Source organism: Salvelinus fontinalis, chromosome 9, assembly GCF_029448725.1.
Source record: "Salvelinus fontinalis isolate EN_2023a chromosome 9, ASM2944872v1, whole genome shotgun sequence".
NCBI lineage: Eukaryota > Metazoa > Chordata > Actinopteri > Salmoniformes > Salmonidae > Salvelinus > Salvelinus fontinalis.
In genome coordinates, this window is record NC_074673.1 from 3,313,189 (window position 1) to 3,336,619 (window position 23,431).

The following is a 23,431-nucleotide window of genomic DNA, read 5'->3' on the forward strand; positions in this document are numbered from 1 at the left end:
ACCATATACTTTTAGACTTTCACTCAAGTAGTATTTTACTGGGTACTTACACTTTTATTGGAGTCATATAAAACATTTTTACAGTAAGCTACAGTGTGGTTTAGAAAGAAACTCTGTACTTGCTAGTAAGCGGTTGGTCGGTTCTGGCCAGCAACAAATCCGTTTACTCAAACCATTCCTAGTACAACCGGTACGTGCGTAAAAAGAGAGCGAGGAGAAACGTGACGTCACGTGATTGCGTTCTACTCCCAAGCTGTCGGTGGGTGAAGACATTTCTGATTTAGTCGAATATAGAATTTTTCGGTCTCTCGATTAATTTAACAAGCGCCTATTATTGTGTTTCGTGAAGAACATCGTCATAGAATGAAATTGACAGACGTTGCATAGTAACAGCATTGCTGGTTTGTGGGGGAAACAAAAGGAGGTAAGAAATAAAACCATTCTAACGAATCCATATTGTGTTATTTCCATTCCATTCATTCATTCTGTTTCAGTTACACGATTGAGCAAATTATAGATTTACAGAATGATCTGTGCATAAATATAATGTAAATGCGGCAAGAAAGGTACAAACGTTTGACGTGTTTTATTGAGTCCAGCTGAAAAATACCTAATCATGTCGTAGGCTAGGCTCTACTCCTCTGAAGGGCGCTGCTTCTCCATTGACAGTAGTGTTCATCACGATGCAATTGTAGCATACAAACGGCGGCATTCTGTGTCCTGCCCATCCTTTAAAATGAATAACAAATCTGAATTGGTAGAAGAAAAAAAACATATCATATTGCATAGATTCGTGGTTTCAAAACATCGTTTATTATCAATATGGTGGTATTATTTGGTGCAAAAATATATGCTGGGAAAATGCCCTTCATCCATACAGACTCAACCTCTGTGATGGACATGACACATCTTGAATGGGACAAGTTTTTCCTAGCCACCGTGCTTCTACACCTGCATTGCTTGCTGTTTGGGGTTTTCGGCTGGGTTTCTGTACAGCACTTTGAGATATCAGCTGATGTAAGAAGGGCTATATAAATTGATTTGATTGATTTGACAAAATGTTATATCAGTCGTCAAAATATGATTGAGATAGCTGCAAATATTCTTCATCACACTCAAGTTTTATTAAAACATTTTTTTTAATGATCTTATGTAGACTACAATGTACAGTGCATTCGGAAATTATTCAGTCCCCTTTACTCTTTCCACGTTTTGTTATGTTTCTGACTTATTATAAAATGGATTAAATAAATTGTATTCCTCATCAATCTACACACTACCCAATAATGACAAAGCGAAAACAGGTTTTTGTTTATCTTATTTACATAAGTATTCAGACCTTTTGCTATGAGACTTGAGCTCAGGTGCATCCTGTTTCCATGAATCATCCTTGATGTTTCTACAACTTGTAGTCCACCTGTGGTAAATTTAATTGATTGGACATGATTTGGAAAGGCACACACCTGTCTATAGAAGGTCTCACATGTCAGAGCAAAAACCAAGCCATGAGGTCGAAGGAATTGTCCGTAGAGCTCCGAGACAGGATTGTGTCGAGGCACAGATCTGGGGAAGGGCATCAAATTTCTGCAGCATTGAAGGTCCCCAAGAACACAGTGGCCTCCATCATTCTTACATTGAAAAAGTTGAGCCACCGCCCGGCCAAACAGAGCAATCGGGGGAGAAGGGCCTTAGTCAGGGAGGTGACCAAGAACCCGATGGTCACAGAGCTCTAGCGTTCCTTTGTGGAGATGGGAGAACCTTCCAGAAGGACAAGCATCTCTGCAGCACTCCACCTATCAGGCCTTTATGGTAGAGTGGCCAGGCGGAAGCCACTCCTCAGTAAAAAGCACATGACAGCCCTCTTGGAGTTTGTCAAAAGACACCTAAAGACTCTCAGACCATGATAAACAAGATTCTCTGGTCTGATGAAACCAAGATTGAACTCTTTGTCCTGAATGCCAAGCGCCACGTCTGTAGGAAACCTGGTACCATCCCTACGGTGAAGCATGGTGGAGAGTCAAGGACTGGGAGACTAGTCAAGGACTGGGAGACTAGAAAGATGAACGGAGCAGTACAGAGATAGTACAGAGATCAGAGTACAGAGATCCTTGATGAAAACCTGCTCCAGAGCGCTCAGGACCTCAGACTGGGGTGAAGGTTCACCTTCCAACAGGACAACATAAGCACACAGCCAAGACAACGCAGGAGTAGCTTCGGGACAAGTCTCTGAATGTCCTTGAGCGGCCCAGCCAGAGCCCGGACTTGAACCCGATCGAACATCTCTGGAGAGACCTAAAAATAGCTGTGCAGCGACGCTCCTCATCCAACCTGACAGAGCTTGAGAGGATCTGCAGAGAAGAATGGGAGAAACTCCCCAAATACAGGTCAGCCAAGCTTGTAGCGTCATACCCAAGAAATCTCGAGGCTGTAATCTCTGCCAACGATGCTTCTACAAAGTAAAGGGTCTGAATACTAATGTAAATTGGATATTTCGTTTTTTTTTCTTCTGTTTTTGCTTTTTCATTATGGGGTATTGTGATGTCATTATGTGGTATTGTGTGTAGATTGATGAGGGGGGAAAAACAATTTCATCCATTTTTAGAATAAGGCTGTAACGTAACAAAATGTGAAAAAGTCAAGGGATTTGAGTACTTTCCGAATACACTGTATCTCTCCATTTAAAGTATGGGTCGTATTTTTAAAAGGCTTGTCATCATGCATCATTGCAGTAACATGTAACTGCATGAAAATGCACATTTACGGGTCGAACACTCCAGTGCAGAAGTCCGTAAAAACGTATTGTTTTCCCGCAAATTAGCAGGTGTAACAGTATAACTTTAAACCGTCCCCTCGCCCCGACACGGGCGCGAACCAGGGACCCTCTGCACACATCAACAACTGAGAGCAAGGTGCAGAGCAAGGTGCAACACTACTTCTAGGTTTCAGAGCAAGTGATGTAACTGATTGAAACGCTAGTAGCGCGTACCCACTAACTAGCTAGCCATTTCACATCCGTTACACAGGCACGTGTCCAACGTTGTTTGGTCCCGTAAATCTCCGATAACACTATACAGTATGTCCGTCAACGGTTCAGTGAATCGGTCCAGACACATCCACTTACCTGGACACATCTTGTAATTCCAGTGCCTTTGACATCAGTTGCAATACATCTCTGTCCACGTACGCCCATGTCTCTCCCATAAATGTCAGAAAATGGCCATGCGCTTGCTTAAGGCTGCACATGAGGTTGCACATGCTTACCCCCCCCCCCCCCACACACACACTGAAAGCTAATGCTAGTCATTGGTAGCTTGCCTGTGTAGCTGTCACTGGTACATTAGCAAAAAAAACAATTCATTATTAAAAGAATGAGTGAATTAGGACTGAATTAATGAATGGAATTACTTTTCATAATAAAAAATTATCACACATCAGGGTTCCGACACCTTTTCAGAAATAAAATTCAAGCACCACTATCAAGGTTTTTCCAGCACCTCATGACATCGCTATACTAAAACAACTCTTAGTTTCTTCGATAAAACACACAAATACACTTCTTGAAGGATGACAATTCGTTTCAGTTAAGCAGGAGAAAGTGGGTAATAGCATCTGCATAGGCTCAACGGGGCCTGAAAATAAAGTAACCTCCATGGAGACTAGGCTAAACTGGATTACTCCTACCAGTACTCTGCTCGATTCTTTTAAAAACACTTTTTAAAATTCATCTTTGAATTTTGAATGAGGTACTTACCTGCTTACATGGGTTAAAGGGGGTATACCTCATATAGAGGAATATGAACGAGCCTATTCAAAATTCAAGGATCAACAAAAGTGTTTTAAAAAATGTATTTTTTTAAACACACTACTGACAGGAGTCATCCAGCTTGGTCCAGGGTGAGCCTCCATTGGGGTAGCTATAGTGTTGATATTTGAGGGGTCTGTGGGATATAGGTTGCCTTGTTGAAAACTCCCCAGACATGATCCATCTGGTGTGGTTCGCCAAGTAGCTCTGTTCCCTTTCCAAGGGGCTCTGTTCCCTTTCCAAGGGGCTCTGTTCCCTTTCCAAGTAGCTCTGTTCCCTTTCCAAGTAGCTCTGTTCCCTCTCCAAGTAGCTCTGTTCCCTTTCCAAGGGGCTCTGTTCCCTTTCCAAGGGGCTCTGTTCCCTCTCCAAGGGGCTCTGTTCCCTCTCCAAGGGGCTCTGTTCCCTCTCCAAGGGGCTCTGTTCCCTCTCCAAGGGGCTCTGTTCCCTCTCCAAGGGGCTCTGTTCCCTCTCCAAGGGGCTCTGTTCCCTTTCCAATTAGCTCTGTTCCCTTTCCAAGGGGCTCTGTTGTTCTTGACTAAGTTCAATGAGCACCTCACTCCGGAAGTAAGGGGGGCTTGACGAACCACACTGGTTTGCCGTTTTGCAGGCCATCCTCCTCATCGGTCCACATTAACTTCTCTCCAAATGTGTCTCATCCTCTGCAAACACTCTCTACCGTGCATCTAGACCCAATAGAACACAGTAAACAAATGCATAAATCTTAAGTCATGCATATTCATATTCCCACTCTTCAGAGAGAATGCAAAAGTGTTATCTTTGTTGAATTGAGTTGTAACATTTACACAATCTCTAGAAGAATCTACTTTACTAGCTAATTGCCTTTGCAAAAATTTATGTCGTACTAGGTATGATGCATCAGGGTTTGAACCGGGCTAGCTAGTTACCTAGCTAGTGTCAGCTAATTTATCAATAAACATGGTACTGTGCAAAACCACTATATTTACACCCATGCATTGTATGGGCAACAACAGTTTGTACAAAAGTACAAGAAAATTATAGGCCATTGTATTAAATGTAACAAAAACCCACAAACAGCTAGCCAACTACAATATAAGCTAAAAGCCTAGCGCTGAGCTAGCTAATGTTAGCAAAATATCATTAGTGTTTGTGTGTACATACATTATAACAGAAATTTTAAATAATCTGAGACACCATCTTGTTCTCATTAATTTACATACAGGGTTAGCCAGCTTAGTTTGGCTACACTCTTAATGAATGAGAATCTCACTTGTTTTTCACTCGGTCAAAACACTTATTATACATAAACAATACTAGAAAAACTCATCACAGGTTAGATAAACAATGGATAAATGGAAAGTTGGCTTCTTTTCACTGGGCTTCTCTTCCAACACATGAGTTTGAGAGGTACGCGCCTGTGGCATTTGAGAATTTACTTTACGTGCACGGTCCGGATATTTCCAGAAACGTATTAATGCATAATTGGTAATTGACTATCACACAATTACCATATCACGGATGCGCAGAAGTCTACAGGAGTCCACAATCAAATTGGGAAATTCCCACCCACGACAGACCACCTTAAATTTCACGGGAATATAGCAGATCCGATTTCACCCAGAAATGTTGCTTTTCATGCAGTGCTGCACATTACATTGTAATCTCATATTGTAGCAGTACGCCACCTCAGTAAACAATGGACCTGATCGGACAGCTCATAGCTTCTGCTCTTTTCTGTCCATAAAAAACTAATGGATTGGTGGAAGAGGCAGGGCAGGCCAGGAGCAAAGCAAGGAGGGTGTGGTCAAGGAAGGCATCCCCCGAGGCTAAATGCCCTAAGATTTTTATCAGAACAGGCGTAGATTAGTTTCAGTTTATTCTTTTCCCGACATGAGTTTGGAGTAAAAAAATATCTATTTAAAAAAAATATATAGCTCACAACTGTAGCAGTGGGGCTGGTGGGCTAGCTATATGTGAGCGCAAAGCACACTGGGACAGACTGTTTTGGTGTTATTTCACAGGTACCTCCTCATGCATTGGCCGCTCAATGTTTTTCATAGCCATATCGACATTTCATGACTTAGGCAACAACATTGTATAGCCAATTTGTTGCTGGATTGAATATGAAGGTAATTTATAGCTTTTAGGATAGATAGCCAAAAACATATGATATTATACATTGATTAATACAACTTCATATTCTTTTCAGTTTTAATTTCCAAGGCAATTGGGTTTGGATCATATTTCTTTTCGACTGGAGGGACAGATCCAATCGTAATGGCAGGTAGATTATAACTGAATTTAATTATCTCATTCATACAAGGATATCATCATAGTAGAGATATTTTGTTAGTGTGACTTCTGTGTGTATTGAATTATATATTTTTTAAAAGGTTTAGTTATAAGCATGTTATTATCATATAATTGTAGTATGAGTGCACATTGCTTAACAGTAATATTTTATTAATCAAGTACAAATGTTGTCTTGTACTTTAACCCCAAATATATATTGTTTTCATTCAAGATCTGACTATTAAAAGGGAATTACCAGTAACATCAACGTGATAGCTTTGTCCTTTTTTCCCCCGCAGAAAACAATTTCCCTCCCCTGCCTCGCTTCATCCCTCTGAAGCCATGTTTCTATCAGGATTTTAACGAGATCCCAGATGTACACCGTTCCATGTGCAAGAAGCTGTACTACCTATGGATCTGTGAGTGTGGCTGATCTCAAATGGCACCCTTATTGCTTTGTCGTGCACTACTTTTAACCAGGGCACATGGGGTTTCTGGTCCAAACTAAGGGTTTCTGGTCCAAACTAAGTAGTGTACATATATATAGGGAACAGGGTGACATTTGGAAGACACCCTGTGATTAGAGACTGAGGCATCTGGGCTGGTTTCCCAGACATAGATATAGCAAAACTAGTTCTTATATGCCATTTTCCGTTGAGAATGCTTTTAGGTCCGGTCCTGAACTTGGCTGAATTTGGGTGTGGGAAACCAGCTTCAAATGTTCAAAAGGTAGTCTTTATATTTAAAATACCATCATGTATCACAGCTAATATTCTTCAAAAAGATGCCGGTAGAAAATTAGAGGTGCCGGTACATACTCTGTACCGGGCACCACTGGCTCACTCTTAACAAATCCATTTACATACTGTATTTAATGTGTAGATCACTAAAGTGGACGACATACCGGTAAACTGTTAAGTGTCTCATCTGCTACTGTTTGGCCTTCCATTTTAACATCACCTGTGTGTGTTTTGTGTTTTGTACCCAAAATAATATGGGTCAACACGGGTATACAGTAGCAGGAAGGCTGGTATAGCTGGTTTGTGACATTTAGGCATCCATCCAATAATAATGTTTTGTATTTTTTCATCACAATCATATTCCACTAGTTTAAAGCCTCCCATCTCTATACCATTAACCTGACAACAATAACTGAACATGAAGCTAATAGTTAAATCGTAAGCTTTTATATATGGATTGTATACCTTTTTCATTTGTAATTTTCATTTCATTATCATTTAGGCCGGGGGGAATATAAAAGTAAGTCTAAATATAGAAATAGGTAATGATTAGTTTGTGCCTCTCAGCCTACTAGTCAGTGTGTTGAACGGATAGCTGATTGCTTTAGTTGTAGAAAGTCCCAAATGATACCCCCTATATTGTTATTTATTGACTTGCCTCGTTAAATAAAGGTTAAATAAAGGTTAAAAAAAACATTTTAAGAAGCAGACCATAACTTGGTCATAGAGAGCTTTCCTTTATATCTCAGATTCTAAACCATAAAGCTACTGTTACTGTCTCTGTAGACTCCCATACATAAAGTTACCGTTACTGGCTCTGTAGACTCCCATACATAAAGCTACTGGCTCTGTAGACTCCCATACATAAAGTTACCGTTACTGGCTCTGTAGACTCCCATACATAAAGTTACCGTTACTGGCTCTGTAGACTCCCATACATAAAGCTACCGTTACTGGCTCTGTAGACTCCCATACATAAAGCTACCGTTAATGTCTCTGCAGACTCCCATACAAATCTGAAGTAACCAATTAAACTTTACTTTGCTAGATTAATCATCCAATAACAGACCGTGCTGTTTGTTTTCCAGTTCCATTGCATGCTCTAATGAACATGACCAATGCTGCAGCAGTTCAAATAATGCAAGGTCGACCATTTAATATAGTTATTTAACCTTTTTCCCCCCACCGGTTATTGTTACAGTTAACAGTGCCACCTTGGCGGTCAATCTGATTGGCTGCCTGGCGTGGATGTGCGGCGGGGGCGGAGCCACTAACTTTGGCATGGCCATTCTGTGGCTCATCCTGTTCACCCCCTGTTCCTACGTGTGCTGGTTCAGACCCATCTACAAGGCCTTCAAGTAAGTACATCCTTCTTTCTGACACTTGGGGTGCGTTCAGTTCGGTTCAACATTTTGCCAAAGTTTGGTCGTTCAGTAACAGTACCGATTCCGTTGAAATAAATGTTGAACACCGTTCTGTCTTATTCAACGCACGCACCCTTATGTTACGTTATACTGTCATGGATGAGGCAGAGAGAAGTGAGTCAAGTTAACGTACAGTACATGTATAATGAGAAGGTGATGGGGCAACAAGCATAGCTCATACATCTGGATTCCACTTTTGACCCTGTGTTACGTTATCATGAGGCAGAGAGGACGCCAGTCAAGGTACAGTAAACCATTTCCACAGTAGCTTAAATCCTGGATTTCTGACTAGATTTACTTCTCTTCTCCCCCCCCCCCCCTTTTAGGACTGACAGCTCGTTCAACTTCATGGCGTTCTTCTTCGTGTTCATGGCCCAGGTGGTGATCAGCATCATTCAGTGTATAGGCATCCCAGGCTGGGGCGTCTGGTAAGGATGGAGCCTGGTTCAGTCTGATGAAGGCCACCGACGTAGGGCTGGGCGATATGGGCAAAATATCATATATGGTATTTTTTTTAAACATTTTGACGGTATTTGACGGTATTTTATGTTTTTGATTAATAAAAGTTCGAAATTTGCTTTATGAGTAGTCGTGGCCCTACAGTGGCAACACACATATTCTAAATTATTTCAATGGGTCTTTCTCCATTCTGATTGTTTTATACTGTTCAATTCAACTTCAACCTAAAATAATTTCCTACAACCAAATGTTGAAATTGCGATTTAGATCAAAACACTTGGGTGAACTTTTGGAATCATGGAAATAGAATGTTTATTATAATTCTATAGTTAGAATATAAATAATAGTGGGCACTTTGAATACAGTGCTGTTTGACATGACAACAAATGAAAATGCCATGGGTTAGTTATTATGACAGGGTAGGAACCAAAGTGATGTTCCGTGTTTTCTAGGGGACCCTATAATCTTTGGCTACATTAAATCTTTATTCATATAGCCAACTTATTCATGTTTTTCCTATTCCTCTTTGAATTAGAAAACAAACAACATGCTGATTTAAGCCTTCATCAGTACTGGTATCAGGTTGTATTAGCTAGCTACGTTTGCTCTGACTCAGTACTTGTATTAGGATTAGCATTAGTGGCTAACGCGATTTAGCTTAACTTGCTAAGAAAATACAAACTAGCTGTTTGCAGATGTAAGAAACACAAACTAATATTATAATTATAGAACGCTTGTGGATTTATATTAAGATCAAATTGGTAACAACATTGTTGCATGTTGCATGAACATGCAGACTGAACGACAGTGTCTCGTGGTCAAGCAACAACAAATGTTCTCTGAGTGACGGGGGGTGGGACTAGGTCTGTGTGGAAGCGGCGTGGAGAGAGAGAGAGAGGGGAGGGATGACTCAAGTAGCGGAGTAAACTATAAAAATGAACGTTACACACGGCGTATCACATTTAACAAACCAAACATTCAAATACCGTAATAGAAGTTAAAGTAAAACCCAAACCGGTCCATGCATCAATACCGGTGTATATAGGAAAATACCGTCTAGCCCTACACTGGTGGTCAAAACGTCAGTAAAAAGAAGAAAAAAAACTTGAAATAGCCTATTAAAACACCAGCGTTTTAAATTGTTGGCGAAAGTCGTGCCTATTGGCTGTAAAAGTAATGGCCTTTGAGTCTGGTCCCTGTTTTCTTCCTTCTAGGGAGCTTTTCCTTGCCAATGTCGCTGCTCTTTAATGGGGTCTAGGCAGGGTTACTGTTAACCATTTTGTGACAACAGTTGATGTAAAAAGGGCTAAACTATTTGATTGATTGACCTGGTTGTCGGCCATTGGCCTACAGTTTAATAGTATTGTTAGCATTAGGGAACCCTGCCGTAGAACAGTCCTCCACGTGTTTCTTCTTCTCCTTCTTTCCTCCAGTGGCTGGCTGGCTACCATCACCTTCTTTAGCACCAATATAGGCTCTGCTGTTGTCATGCTGATCCCCACCATCATGTTCACTGCCATGGCTGTCCTCTCCTTCACCGGGCTCACCAAGGTACAATATACACTTCAGCACAACCAAGCACTTTTTTCACTCTGACTACAGTATAATGCAACTCTAGTAACTATGTGTGGATCGTGTTACTGTATGTCAGGGTTTCCCAACTGGCGGCCTTGCGGGACAAATTTTTTATTGGTCCCCAAAGTTTTTTCTGAGCCTAAAAATTTGATACAATTTACTATTATTTTTTTTGTCATTGGACATAAAAGACTAAAAATACCAGCAAATCAGCTCCAAGTGATTTTAAAATTTAGAAAATCTGTAATAAAGTATTCCCACGCATAATAGAGATATACTGTATTTGATTGTATACACATGTAAGTATTGATTATGTTTTAGTCATATTATATCTGTTTGGCCTTCTTGTGGTCAATTTGCAGTCTACTAATTATTTGCAATTATGTTCCGGGCCCTCTGACCATGCGCTCTAGAAAAAAATCTGATGAGCTGCTATAGTAACAGGAGATCAGATCTTATTTAGAGCAAAGACAGTATTTATTTCTTGGTGACCTCAGTTTGACTTGGCTGTAATATGACTCACAAAGTCTCAGGGACTGGCGGTTAAAAATAATCCCTTTTGCGAACTCGGGCACATTTAACCCCTCATTGATGTTTGAACCCTGAAATGTTAGTTAATATGCCCCAGTTAAAAATAATAAAAAAATGAATCCATAAATATCTCTGACTCATGCAGGTCCACAACCAGAGACGATGGGGCCGTTGAAGATATATTTTTTGTTGTTGCCTGATCTGACTTTTTTACATTTTTTTTTGTTTGACAAGCAGTAATATGAATCTCTAACATCATCTCAATCTCTCCCTGACTCTCTCCAGGTCCACAACATGTACCGTGACACTGGGGCCAGTATTATATACAGTCTGGTCCAAAAGTATTGGCATTTATATGGTCAAATTATATGAAAATAGAGGTGTTTGGCCACACACACACACACACCAGTAGTGGGGAAGAAAATACCCTCTATGTACTGTAAAATAAGGTAATAAATCTTTGCTGTTATGGGGCTATTTTGCTTCCGTCCTGGGGCTCAGGTTAAGGTCGACGGCATCATGAACTTTACACAGTATTAGGACATTTAAAAACCCTGGTTGCCTTTGCTAGGAGGTTGAAACTTGGCCACAAGTGGATCTTCCAGTAAGACAATAACCCCAAGCACACATCAAGATCCACAAAGAAATGGTTAATTGACCACAAAATCAACATTTTGCAATAACCATCTCAGTCTCCCAGCCATGATTGAACCCCAATCATAAGCGCAGACAAAGGATATCAAGGATCTGAAAAGATTATGTATGGAAGAATGGTCTAAATCCCTCCCAATGTGTTCTCCAACTCATAAAACATTTTAGAAAAAGTGCAGTGTTGTTACCCTACCAAGGGGAGGGTTCTGGGGTACAGGGGTGGCAATGTTTTTGCCCTATTTTTTTATTTAATAATTTTTTTCTGTTTTGTTGTTTAACTAGTTAAACAAAATCTATTTCTCTGAGCAATTGTATAAAATATGAGTTTCCATTTCAGATCAGTATTTTCATTATTTATTTTATAGGTTTTTTTTCTCATCTTTATCAAGGGTGCCAATAATTTTGGACCTGACTGTGTGTCTGTATGTCTCTCACACTTTCTCTCTCTCCAAGTGCAAAACATGTACCGTTGCACTGAGGCCAGTCCTCTTTCTCTCTGATCTCTGTTTGACTTTCTTGCTCGCTCTCTCAATTCAGTTTAATTGAAAGGGCTTTATTGGCATGGGACACGTGTTTACATTGCCAAAGCAAGTGAAATAAACAAAAGTGAGAAGACACACAAACATCAGCAAAAAATATGTTTTTCTCTAGGAGAGAAAAGACCGTATTCATTCTCAAGACCTCTGTATGACTTGCAGTAATTTAACTCACACATCATGTCTCCCTGACAACATGTACAGTGGCACCGGGCCAGTATTCTGTATGTCTCTCTCACACACTAGCTACAGTAATATAACTCAATCTAATACCATCTCTCTGACTCTCTCCAGGTGCACAACATGTACCGTGGCACTGGGGGCAGTATGAGTAAAGCCCAGGAGGAGTGGACCACCGGGGCCTGGAAGAACCCTCACGTCCAGCAGGCAGCGCAGCAGGCTGCTGTGGGGGTGGCGCAGGGAGCCATGCAGCAGCAACAACCCCAGTACTCACAGGCACCCACCTACAACTACGACGACCCGGGCATGTAGGGCAGGGTGGAGGAGAGTGTCAAGGTGGGAGATGGGGGAGTGTGACAGAGGGGGGGTGAGATATAGCCAGGGTGGAGGAGAGGGGGTTGGAGATATAGCCAGGGTGGAGGAGAGGGGGAGGGTGAGGGTGGGAGATGGGGGGGGGGGGGGGTGAGAGGGGTGCAAGATATAAAGCCAGGGTGGAGGGGAGGGTGAGAGGGAGGTGAGATATAGCCAGGGTGGAAGAGAGGGTGAGAGGGAGGTGAGATATAGCCAGGGTGGAAGAGAGGGTGAGAGGGAGGTGAGATATAGCCAGGGTGGAAGAGAGGGTGAGGGGGGGAGTGTGAGAGGGGTGCAAGATATAAAGCCAGGGTGGAGGGGAGGGTGAGAGGGAGGTGAGATATAGCCAGGGTGGAAGAGAGGGTGAGAGGGAGGTGAGATATAGCCAGGGTGGAAGAGAGGGTGAGAGGGAGGTGAGATATAGCCAGGGTGGAAGAGAGGGTGAGGGGGGGAGTGTGAGAGGGGTGCAAGATATAAAGCCAGGGTGGAGGGGAGGGTGAGAGGGAGGTGAGATATAGCCAGGGTGGAAGAAAGGGTGAGAGAGAGCCAGGGTGCCAGTCTATTTCTCGTCAACTCCTTATGGAATTGTCAGTTGGCATGAGAGATAAAACGGAGCCACACAGGGTAGGTGAGGGACAGACCGAGAGATGAAAAGGGATGATCATCAAATGAGAACAAAATTCACAATTTAGGGTGCAATTCAGAATATGATGTAATGTTTTGATTTTGCTTCAAAAGGTTCCCCTAAGTGTAGGAATAATATGTTTTACTGAACTCCCACATCTATCCCCTAGGATGGACCAACACTTCAACCATGCACATAGTTATTATTACACATTGTCCACGCAAGCTGAATTTCTCTGCTTCCATGTGCCAGACAGACACTCGCACTGCCCCGTAATTCTGATTCGCTTTGAATAAAAGATTATAACACAAGTCTTACTAGAGCCAATGCCATGTTTCAGAAAATATTATGGGTTTAGTGAGTGATCTGTCATTGCTTTTAGAAAGATGTTTTATTTTATGGAAGGAGCTTAGCAGAAACTAGTAGGATTGTGATGTCTTATTTTTGAGACAGTCTATACTTGTTTTTGCAGTGCTGTATTATTATGAAGGATACAGTCTGGCCACGTGGACATGACAAAAAAAATGCAGGAACATCTTATTTTAATCGTATTTTAAAAAACGATTAGCGCAATTTTGTCCATGTTGAATTTTATTTTGATTCTCAGGAAAGGTGTGATATCCATCTACCTTGTTTTAGACATAGAAATGGATAGAAATACAATAGATGTCTATTTCTAGTCTGTGTGTTTAGATCTTACCTAGTTGCTGGATAGGTAATAGCTACATGTCACTCTTTGGCTAACATTGCCTAGAGTGGAAATACCAGACTGCTGTTGGCTTCTTCATCTCCAGTCACAAGTCATAGCAAAGCCATGTTAGAAGTGTCTACTAGTTCCTTACCATTTTACATTTCAGGTTATGGGGAGTTTTTTTTTTTTTTTGAACAGTCATTATGCTATTGACTATCAGTAAAACAAAGAATAGGTGTTTGCTAATAACAAGTCATTTAAAACACACACGTACAGTGTTCAGGTTTGCATAGGATGGAACATTCCCAGTAAGTATGGCAACTAACCCAGTTAAGAATTAAGCTGTAAATGTAGTCTTCCCCCATTTGAAGATATTGTATTTGCTGTTAGTAGATGTTATGAACGTTTATTCCCATTGGTCAATCCTCTCACTAATCCTAAAGTGAACCCTGTGAAGAGAATGCAACAACAACAAAGAAATGACCCTATTACCCAGGGGGGCAAAGTTGGTTGTAATGGTGTCATCGGTGACGTCATAACAATCCGTTTTTGCTCTGGGTAATGGTGGATTGTAACCTTGACGAGCGAAAGCAAAATGTGGTTGTCAACGTTAGTACATGAGTGTGGTTATGACTAGAGGGAGTACAGCTACAACCGGAAGGGACTTTTCGTTGCAGGTTAAGAGAGCATTTTAGCTAATCCTAGCCTTTTTCCTCCTAACCATAACCTAAGTCTCCTAACCTGCTGTGTAAATTAACCTGACCTGCTACGAAAACGTAACTTCCAGGTCGTAGGTGTACTCCGTCTAATCAGAACCCATGAGTATAGATGTGAAATGGTATATAAAAAATTATAATATTGTTGACACATGTCTCATTTTATGAACTGAAAATGTAAGAAAATAACTATCTAGCCTTTGTCTTTAGCCTCAATAACTCTTAAATGAAAAATTATTTGATGAATAGATATTACAAAAATGTGTATACAGTATTAGACTTGAAACAAATGTGAATGTGTACATGAACGACAGTTATTTCAAAATCCTGTGAATTGTCTTGTCTGATTTGTGTGATGATATTCAATATGATTTTCTTTTTTTTAAATTCTCAATTTTTGGGGGGTGGGGGGGGTTTGTACAGACCTGCCTTTCCCTGTATATTTTCTATGATGTGTGTGAATGCAGCTCAGTTCTTTGTCTCTATGGTTGTTGGTATTATATGTTTGTAGAGGCTTGTAATGTGTTTTATTCGACGCACAGAGAACCATTCACTAAAACTGGAATTTCAACCTCAGTACTTGCTGCGTTCACTTTCACATGCACTGGAGCAACGTAAACGTGAATTTACAGATCAACTTGTGATCATAAAATGAACATCAGTGGAGCCCATGTATGTTTGTAAATTGATATATAGGCACCACCCAGATGATAGATTGTGTTGTAATGAATTAATATTGCACCAGAAGAAAAAAAATCACATAGTGTAACCTATCCTGTAGACTATAATCCCTTTAGCCTGGCATCTGAACGGATGTCATTTACGTTTCACCAGTGTTAGTGGTGAGTGTCTGGTTTAACCAGGCTACAATCCTTAACCATGTCCATCTGTAGTAACAATGCTCTGTTAGGTTGACAGAAGCCTTGGTTCTTTACTGTGTATTCTAGTACGTGCAACAGAACAATACAACTTTTCTGTGTGTAGTGAGTCAATAGGTGTGGTTTTGGTGAATTCGTGAGTCAAGATAAGACCGTGTGCAATGTTGTGTACAAAAAGTCACATAACAGTATGTGTGGTAATTGATGTTAAATACAAAATGTGTCCAAGCTTACCATTTACAATGCTCTGTAGATTTTTTTTGTTTTTTTATCATCTCTCAAATGGCACCTATTCCCTATGTAGTGCACTACTTTTAACCAAAGGCTATTCCCGATAGTGAACTACTTCTCATGCACTATATAGGGTGCCATTTCAAATGCAGACCTGGTCTGAAGTAAGGCACTGTATAGACAATAGGGTTCCATTTAGGGGACACACCCTGTGACCAGAACTGTAGTCCTTTTGACAGTCGGCTATATTCAATCTTCCATATTGTTGTTGGGTATGTTGTTTCCACAGCTTTTGAAAGCCATTTCTCATTGACCATGATCTACCCTGGTTCCCGTCTGTATGTGTTTTTAATATGTATTCTGTACTATAATAACATAAGTAGAGATATATCAATGACTTGAAATGAGGTTAATATTAATAACGTTTGCCATGGATAAATAAAACACAGGTATCCAGTGCATTTGTATGGATTACAAAGAAAAGATCTCATGTACTCACAATAGCCTGTAATGACAAAGCAAAAAAAAATGGTTATTAGGAATGTTTGCATATTTATTAAAATAAACTGAAATATAACATTTCCATAATTATTCACACCCTTTACTCTGTACTTTGTTGAAGCACCTTTGGCAGCGATTACAGCGTTGAGTCTTCTTGGGTATGAAGCTACAAGCTTGGCACACCTGTATTTGGGGTGTTTCTCCCATTGTTCTCTGCAGATCCTCTCCAGCTCTGTCAGGTTGGATGAGGAGCGTCGCTGCACAGCTATTTTCAGGTCTCTCCGGAGATGTCAGATCGGGTTCAAGTCAGGGCTCTGGCTGGGCCACTCGTCATTCAGAGACTTGTCCCGAAGCCACTCCTGCGTTGTCTTGTCTGTGTGCTTAGGGTCATTGTCTCCCAGTCCCTGCTGCTGAAAAACATCCCCACAGCATGATGCTGCCACCACCATGCTTCACCGTAGGGATGGTGCCAGGTTTCCTACAGATGTGATGCTTGGCATTCAGGCCAAAGAGTTCAATCTTGGTTTCATAAGACCAGAGAATCTTGTTTCTCATGGTCTGAGGGTCCTTTTGGCAAACTCCCAAGAGGGCTGGCATGTGCCTTTTACTGAGGAGTGGCTTTCGTCTGGCCACTCTACCATAAAAGCCTGATAGGTGGAGTGCTGCAGAGATGCTTGTCTTTCTGGAAGGTTCTCCCATCTCCACAGAAGAACTCTGGAGCTCTGTCAGAGTGACCATCGGGTTCTTGGTCACTTCCCTGACCAAGGTCCTCGCCCGATTGCTGAGTTTGGCCAGGCGGCCAGCTCTAACAAGAGTCTTGGTGGTTCCAAACTTCTTCCATTTATGAATGATGGAGGCCATTGTGTTTTTGGGGACCTTCAATGCTGCAGAAATGTTTTGGTATCCTTCCCCAGATCTGTGCTTCATCACAATCCTGTCTCTGAGCTTTATGGACAATTCCTTCAACCTCATGGCTTGTTTTTTTTTGTTGCTCTGATGCACTGTCAACTGTGGGACCTTATATAGACAGGTGTGTGCTTTTCCAAATCATGTCCAATCAATTGAATTTACCACAGGTGGACTCCAATCAAGTTGTAGAAACATCTCAAGGATGTTCAATGGAAACAGGATGCACCTGAGCTCAATTTCGAGTCTCATAGCAAAGGGTCTAAATCCTTATGTGAATGTATTTCAGCTTTTATATATATATATATATATATATATATATATATATATATATATGCAAACATTTTTAAAAACCTGTTTTGAATTTGTCATTATGGGAAATTGTGTGTAGATTGAGGATTTGTATTTATTTAATCCATTTTAGAATAAGGCTGTAACGTCACAAAGTGGAAAAAGTCAAGGGGTCTGAATACTTTCCAAAGGCACTGTATACAGTCTATATGTACATGCTATGAGCAGATGGATAGTAATGTTATATGATCGTTCAGGAAACTGTTGTCTCCATGATAAGTAATGACTTTTAGGGAATTTTTTTGTGTTTTTATATATTTTTTTTTATCTTTCACTGATGGATAAACAGTTTTTGTTGCATCTTGTGTCTGAGTGAGTGTTTTGTTAATATATTCCCCATTTTCTGACTGGTGGATTAACGTATTGAGTGTATCGGTCCTAACTACTTTCTCTTGTGTGTTAACAGTAATTGCATTTCAGTCAAGGCTTTATATTATAACTATTAGAGCTACCAACCATTGATGTCGACTTCATGAGACAACGTGACGTAGTTTTCCGTCAGACGGAAATTCAGAGTATTAAGGAGTGAGTGGGAGAAGTCCGGGAAAAAGTTACAGACCTATATTAAAACTATATATGACTCTGACTCCTAGTTGGTCTCAAGGATGTCTGATAAACATTAGTCCATTTTCCTTTCTTGAGTAAATGAGCATTTGAGTTGAACCTATAGCGCTGACGGGAAACAAATTCAGGAAAGGTAGTAGTGTAGCGGAGGAATCTCTTAAGTTGTTCATTAGCTGTTATTTGGAGAACGTCCAACTGTTTATTACATTTGAGTCATTTAGCAAACACTGTTACCGATAGTGACTTGCAGGAGCTATCAGGGTTCAGTGCCTTGCTCGAGGGCGAGAGAGATCGCAATCGCATTGGCTGTCCTGCCTTGAACTTTTTGAACCTTCTCCTGAGGGCGGGGCAGTTATGTCAATGATTGGATGAACAGAGAGAGAGAGAGAGAGGCGCACAGGCTACAATGATTACACCTTGGCTTATTATCCTGAACAGAAATATATAAATGCAGCATGTCAAGTGTTTCATGAGCTGAAATAAAAATAAAGATTTTTTTCTATAAACACACACACAAAAAGCTTATTTCTCTAAAATGTTGTGCACACATTTGTTTACATCCCTGTTAAGTGAACATTTCTCCTTTGCTAGGATATGCCACACCTGTCAGGTGGATGGATTATCAAGAAGCTGATGATTAAACAGCATGAGCATGACAAACAGGGGCAACTGATGCGAAGATAATAAAAGGCCACTCTAAAATATGCAGTTTTGTCACACAACACAATATCACAGATGTTTCAAGTTTTGAGGGAGCGTGCAATTGGCATGCTGACTGCAGGAATGTCCACCAGAGCTATTGCCAGAGAATTTCTTTACCATAAGCCGCCTCCAACATCAATTTAGAGAATTTGGCAGTACGTCCAACCGGCCTCACAACTGCAGACTACGTGTAACCACGCCAGCTGAGGACCTCCGTATCCGGCTTCTTCACTTCTTTACCTGCGGGATTGTCTGAGACCAACCATTCGGACAGCTGATGAAACTGAGGAGTATTTCTGTCTGTAATAAAGCCCTTTTGTGGGGAAAAACGAATTCTGATTAGGCTGAACCTGGCTCCCCAGTGCATGGGCATATGCCCTCTCAGGCCCACCCATGGCGCCTCTCCTGCCCAGTCATGTAAAATCCATAGATTAAGGCCTAATTTATTTATTTCAATTGACTGAACCGTAACTCAGTAAATTTTTTGAAATTGTTGCATGTTGAGTTTATATTTTTGTTCCATATATAGGAAGAATAAAGGGGTTTACTAACATCTGTTGACAAGATTGAAGAACTGCATTGAATGACGACAGCTTTCTTTTGATATAGGACTGTTCATTATAGAGTGGAATATCAGATAAAATGATTGACACATAATGATATTTCAGCTCTAAGGTTTTTTGTTTTTTAAAGATTATCCTGGTTTTCGATTTCGATCATTTTTTTTAGACATGAAAAGCACTGTGCATTATGTGGGTTGAATGCTGTAACAACACAGAATAAAACAATTAATTAAAGTCCCATGATGGTAATGACTGTCCATTACTGCTTATCACTTATTAACTTAAATTTAATAAAATATTTATGTTGTGTATATTACATTTGTTTTAGGCTTATTCGATAAATATTATTCAATTCCAAGTCATTATCTCATGACAAAATCTATATTTTAGTAGTTCTTAAAGGTAAATAAGGCACACTTTTATGAATGCTGAATACCACTATCAATCTTAGGTCATGTATTTTCAGGTAGAGACCCTCTTGATTGTATGTTCTTCAGTCTCTTCTCTCAGTCTCAGACTGGACAAGTAGGCACGCAATGGATTATGGTCATTGTAGTTAATTACCACGTTTTCTGTGCTAAACTTTGTCGAATATTGGCCTGTTAGAAACTGCAAATCCCTACTACATCGCACAGTTTGGGCTTGATCTAACGAAATGCAATTCAAATAATTGAACGGACCTTGGTCAATTAGTTGTTTGAAAACAAAAAAATGAATGGCAGGTCGGTTAATCACTCAGCCCAAATTCTCACTGTAGGGGTGTGAAGACACCTGATTTCTACCTATTTATTTGTTCATTAAGGTCGGTTGCTATGATTGTCAAACCCACCACACTAGTGAAAGAACATGTTGAGAGACTGGTTGTGTAACAGTTTAACTTTAGTCCGTCCCCTCGCCCCGACCCGGGCGCGAACCGGTGACCCTCTGCACATCAACAACAGTCACCCACGAAGCATTGTTACCCATCGCTCCACAAAAGCCGCGGCCCTTGCAGAGCAAGGGGAACCACTACTTCAAGGTCTCAAAGCGAGTGACGTAACCGATTGAAATGCTATTAGCGCGCACCACCGCTAACTAGCTAGCCATTTCACATCCGTTACACTTGGAAGGAAATTGTTTAATTGAATATAAGGCATGTGTGCCAAAATCAAATCAAATGTTATTGGTCGCATACACATGTTTAGCAGATGCTATTGCAGGTGTAGCGAAATGCTTGTAAATGCTTGTGCCATTCAGAGGGTTGTTCTTAGGGGAAGGTGTTCTTAATGTTTTGTACACTCCGTGTACAGTAGGTCTACACTGACCCCTTTAGAATGGATGCAAAGTGTTCACTTGCATGCCTGTTCATAGCATAGAATTGATTATGATTTGTTCTATTGCTATGTTTCAGGTGTTTGGAAGACAAAGGTTAAATAAAGAGAAATATATAAATTAACATTTGTATTGTTCATTAAACCTGTTGAGGATGGGGGCGCTGTTGAGACTATTTATGCTAATTGGGTAATTTTTGAAACGGCTTCCCACAAAATCCTTGATCGTACAATATGCATATTATTATTATTATTGGATAGAAAACAGTCTATAGTTTCTATAGGAGTTGAAATTTTGTCTCTAAGTGGAACAGAGCCCATTCTACAGCAATTTCCCTGACATGGAGTCAGATTTCAGAAATGTTGGCCACTGTTCTGAAGTCAGTTAAAAGGGCACTGTTATTGCTATGACTATACAGACACTGCTTACGTCTTCCCCTGGATGCCTTTACGTGATGACAATTTCAATGGGGTCGATTGCGCGTTCACAGGCACTACAAATGAAAAAACCCTGAGGCTAGTCATTCTTTTGGAGCTGCGTCATGCGCCTAGAGGACACCGGCCCGCACCTGTTCCAAGCATTAGTGAAGGGGGTAATATTACTCGGGTCATGTTTCTACTCGTTATGGGAGTTAAAAACATCATAAGGTAGTTAATTTAAAGCGTTTTATAGCAATTTATATCCGTTTAGTGCGATTTTGGGACATTTATTTCTTTAACGCTGTGAATAGCTGGGCACGCTTTCAGTTCATCCCGAAAGCAGTTGGCATTTCCACATGGCAAGAGGACAGCTTTCCACCAAAAGACGATTACTCCCAAGAAAGGATCCTTTGCCCAAGATACTGATGGAAGAACAGCTCAAAGTAGGACATTTTTATTATGATAAATCGTGTTTCTGTCGAAACATTTTAGTGGCTTAGGACGCCATGTTTTTTGACGTAGCTTCGCTTGGCGCAAACTGTATTGAAAAGTAAGGATAAATTAAAAAATGTAATTCCGCAATTGTATTAAGAATTAAATTGTCTATCAATCCCTGTCCACCCTATATTTTTTAGTCACGTTTATGAGTATTTATGTATAAGAGTAGATCACTGTCTAAGTGGCGCAAGGACATTTTCTGACCAGCTGAGCTACATTTCACATTGTCTAACCATGATTTTGGTGGCTAAATATAAACATTTTCGATCAAACTCTATATGGATTGTGTAATATGATGTTACAGGAGTGTCATCTGAAGAATTCTGAGAAGGTTAGTGAAAAAATTAATATATTTTTGGCGATGTTGACGTTATCGCCCACTTTGGCTAGAATCAATGCTGGGCTGCTATGTGCTATGTGCTATGCTAATATAACGATTTATTGTGTTTTCGCTGTAAGACACTTAGAAAATCTGAAATATTGTCTGTATTCACAGGATCTGTGTCTTTCGATTCGTGTATGCTGTGTATTTTTACGAAATGTTTGATGATTAGTAAGTAGGTAAACACGTTGCTCAATGTAGTTTTTCTAGTCCATTTGTGACGGTGGGTGCAATTGTAACCTATGCCATCTACCTGAAATATGCACTTTTTTCTAACAAAACCTATCCCATACCATAAATATGTTATCAGACTGTCATCTGATGAGTTTTTTTGTTGGTTAGGGGCTATAAATATCTTAGTTTAGCCGAATTGGTGATGGCTACTGGTGTTGGTGGACAAATAAAAGATGGTGGATTATGCTAATGTGTTTTTAGGTAATAGATGTACATCTTTACATATTGTGTCTTCCCTGTAAAACATTTTAAAAATCGGACATGTTGACTGGATTCACAAGATCTGTGTCTTTTATTAGCTGTATTGGACTTTAATGTGTGAAAGTTAAATATTTAAAAAAAAAAAAAAAATTGAATTTCGCGGCACTGGTTTTTCAGTGGGGGGGGGGGGGGGGTGCCGCTAGCGGCACGCTGATCCTAGACAGGTTCATTAAAATAATGACAACAATCCTCCATCATGAGAATTACTGTAGTCCTATAATAATAATTCTACACTGAACAAAAATATAAACGCAACATGCAACAATTTCAAAGATTTTACTGAGTTACAGTTCATATCAGGAAATCATTCAATTTAAATAAATTCATTAGGCCCTAATCTATGAATGTCACATGACTGGGAAAACAGATATGAATCTGTTGGTCACAGATACCTTTAAATAAAAGTAGGGGCGTGGATCAGAAAACCAGTCAGTATCTGGTGTGATCACTATTTGCCTCATGCAGCGGGGCACATTTCCTTCGCATAGAGTTTATCAGGCTGTTGATTGTGGCCTGTGTATGCAAGCCATGGAACAAGTTGGACATTTTCAGCTTCCAGGAATTGTTTACAGATTCTTGTGATATGGGGCCGTGCATTATCATGCTGAAACATGAGGTGATGGCAGCGGATGAACGGCACGACAATGGGACTCAAGATCTCGTCACGGTATCTCTGTGCATTCAAATTTCCATCAATAAAATGCAATGGTGTTCGTTGTCCGTAGCTTATGCCTGCCCAAACCATAGCCCCACCGCCACCATGGGGCACTCTGTTCACAACATTGACATCAGCAAACCGCTCACCCACATGACTCCCTACATGCTGTCTGCCATCTGCTCGGTACAGTAGAAACCGGGATTCATCCGTGAAGAGCACACTTCTCTAGCGTGTCAGTGGCCATCAAAGGTGTGCATTTGCACACTGAAGTCGGTTAACGACGCCAAACTGCAGTTGGGTCAAGACCCTGGTGAGGAAGACGAGCACGCAATTGAACTTCCCTGAGACAGTTTCTGAAAGGTTGTGCAAACCCAGTTTCATCAGCTGTCCGGGTGACTGGCCTCAGACTATCCCGCCGGT

At 40.6% G+C, this 23,431-nt stretch overlaps 1 protein-coding gene across 1 annotated transcript; it reads left to right on the forward strand.

Moving 5' to 3' along the window:
• The first annotated feature begins 203 nt into the window (after positions 1-203).
• On the forward strand, positions 204-12,557 carry LOC129861900 (secretory carrier-associated membrane protein 5). The gene is made up of 7 exons (XM_055933079.1): positions 204-424; positions 5,991-6,065; positions 6,373-6,492; positions 8,015-8,171; positions 8,564-8,665; positions 10,130-10,247; positions 12,284-12,557. Exons 2-7 carry the CDS (start codon positions 6,059-6,061, stop codon positions 12,479-12,481), a joined length of 702 nt encoding a protein of 233 aa, XP_055789054.1. The 5' UTR covers positions 204-424; positions 5,991-6,058; the 3' UTR covers positions 12,482-12,557.
• The last annotated feature ends 10,874 nt before the right edge of the window (positions 12,558-23,431 follow it).

Coding starts and splice junctions, on each gene's coding strand:
- LOC129861900 (XM_055933079.1), top strand. Junction 6,493..8,014: donor GCTGTACTACCTATGGATCT/GTGAGTGTGGCT, acceptor TTATTGTTACAG/TTAACAGTGCCACCTTGGCG. Junction 10,248..12,283: donor CCTTCACCGGGCTCACCAAG/GTACAATATACA, acceptor GACTCTCTCCAG/GTGCACAACATGTACCGTGG.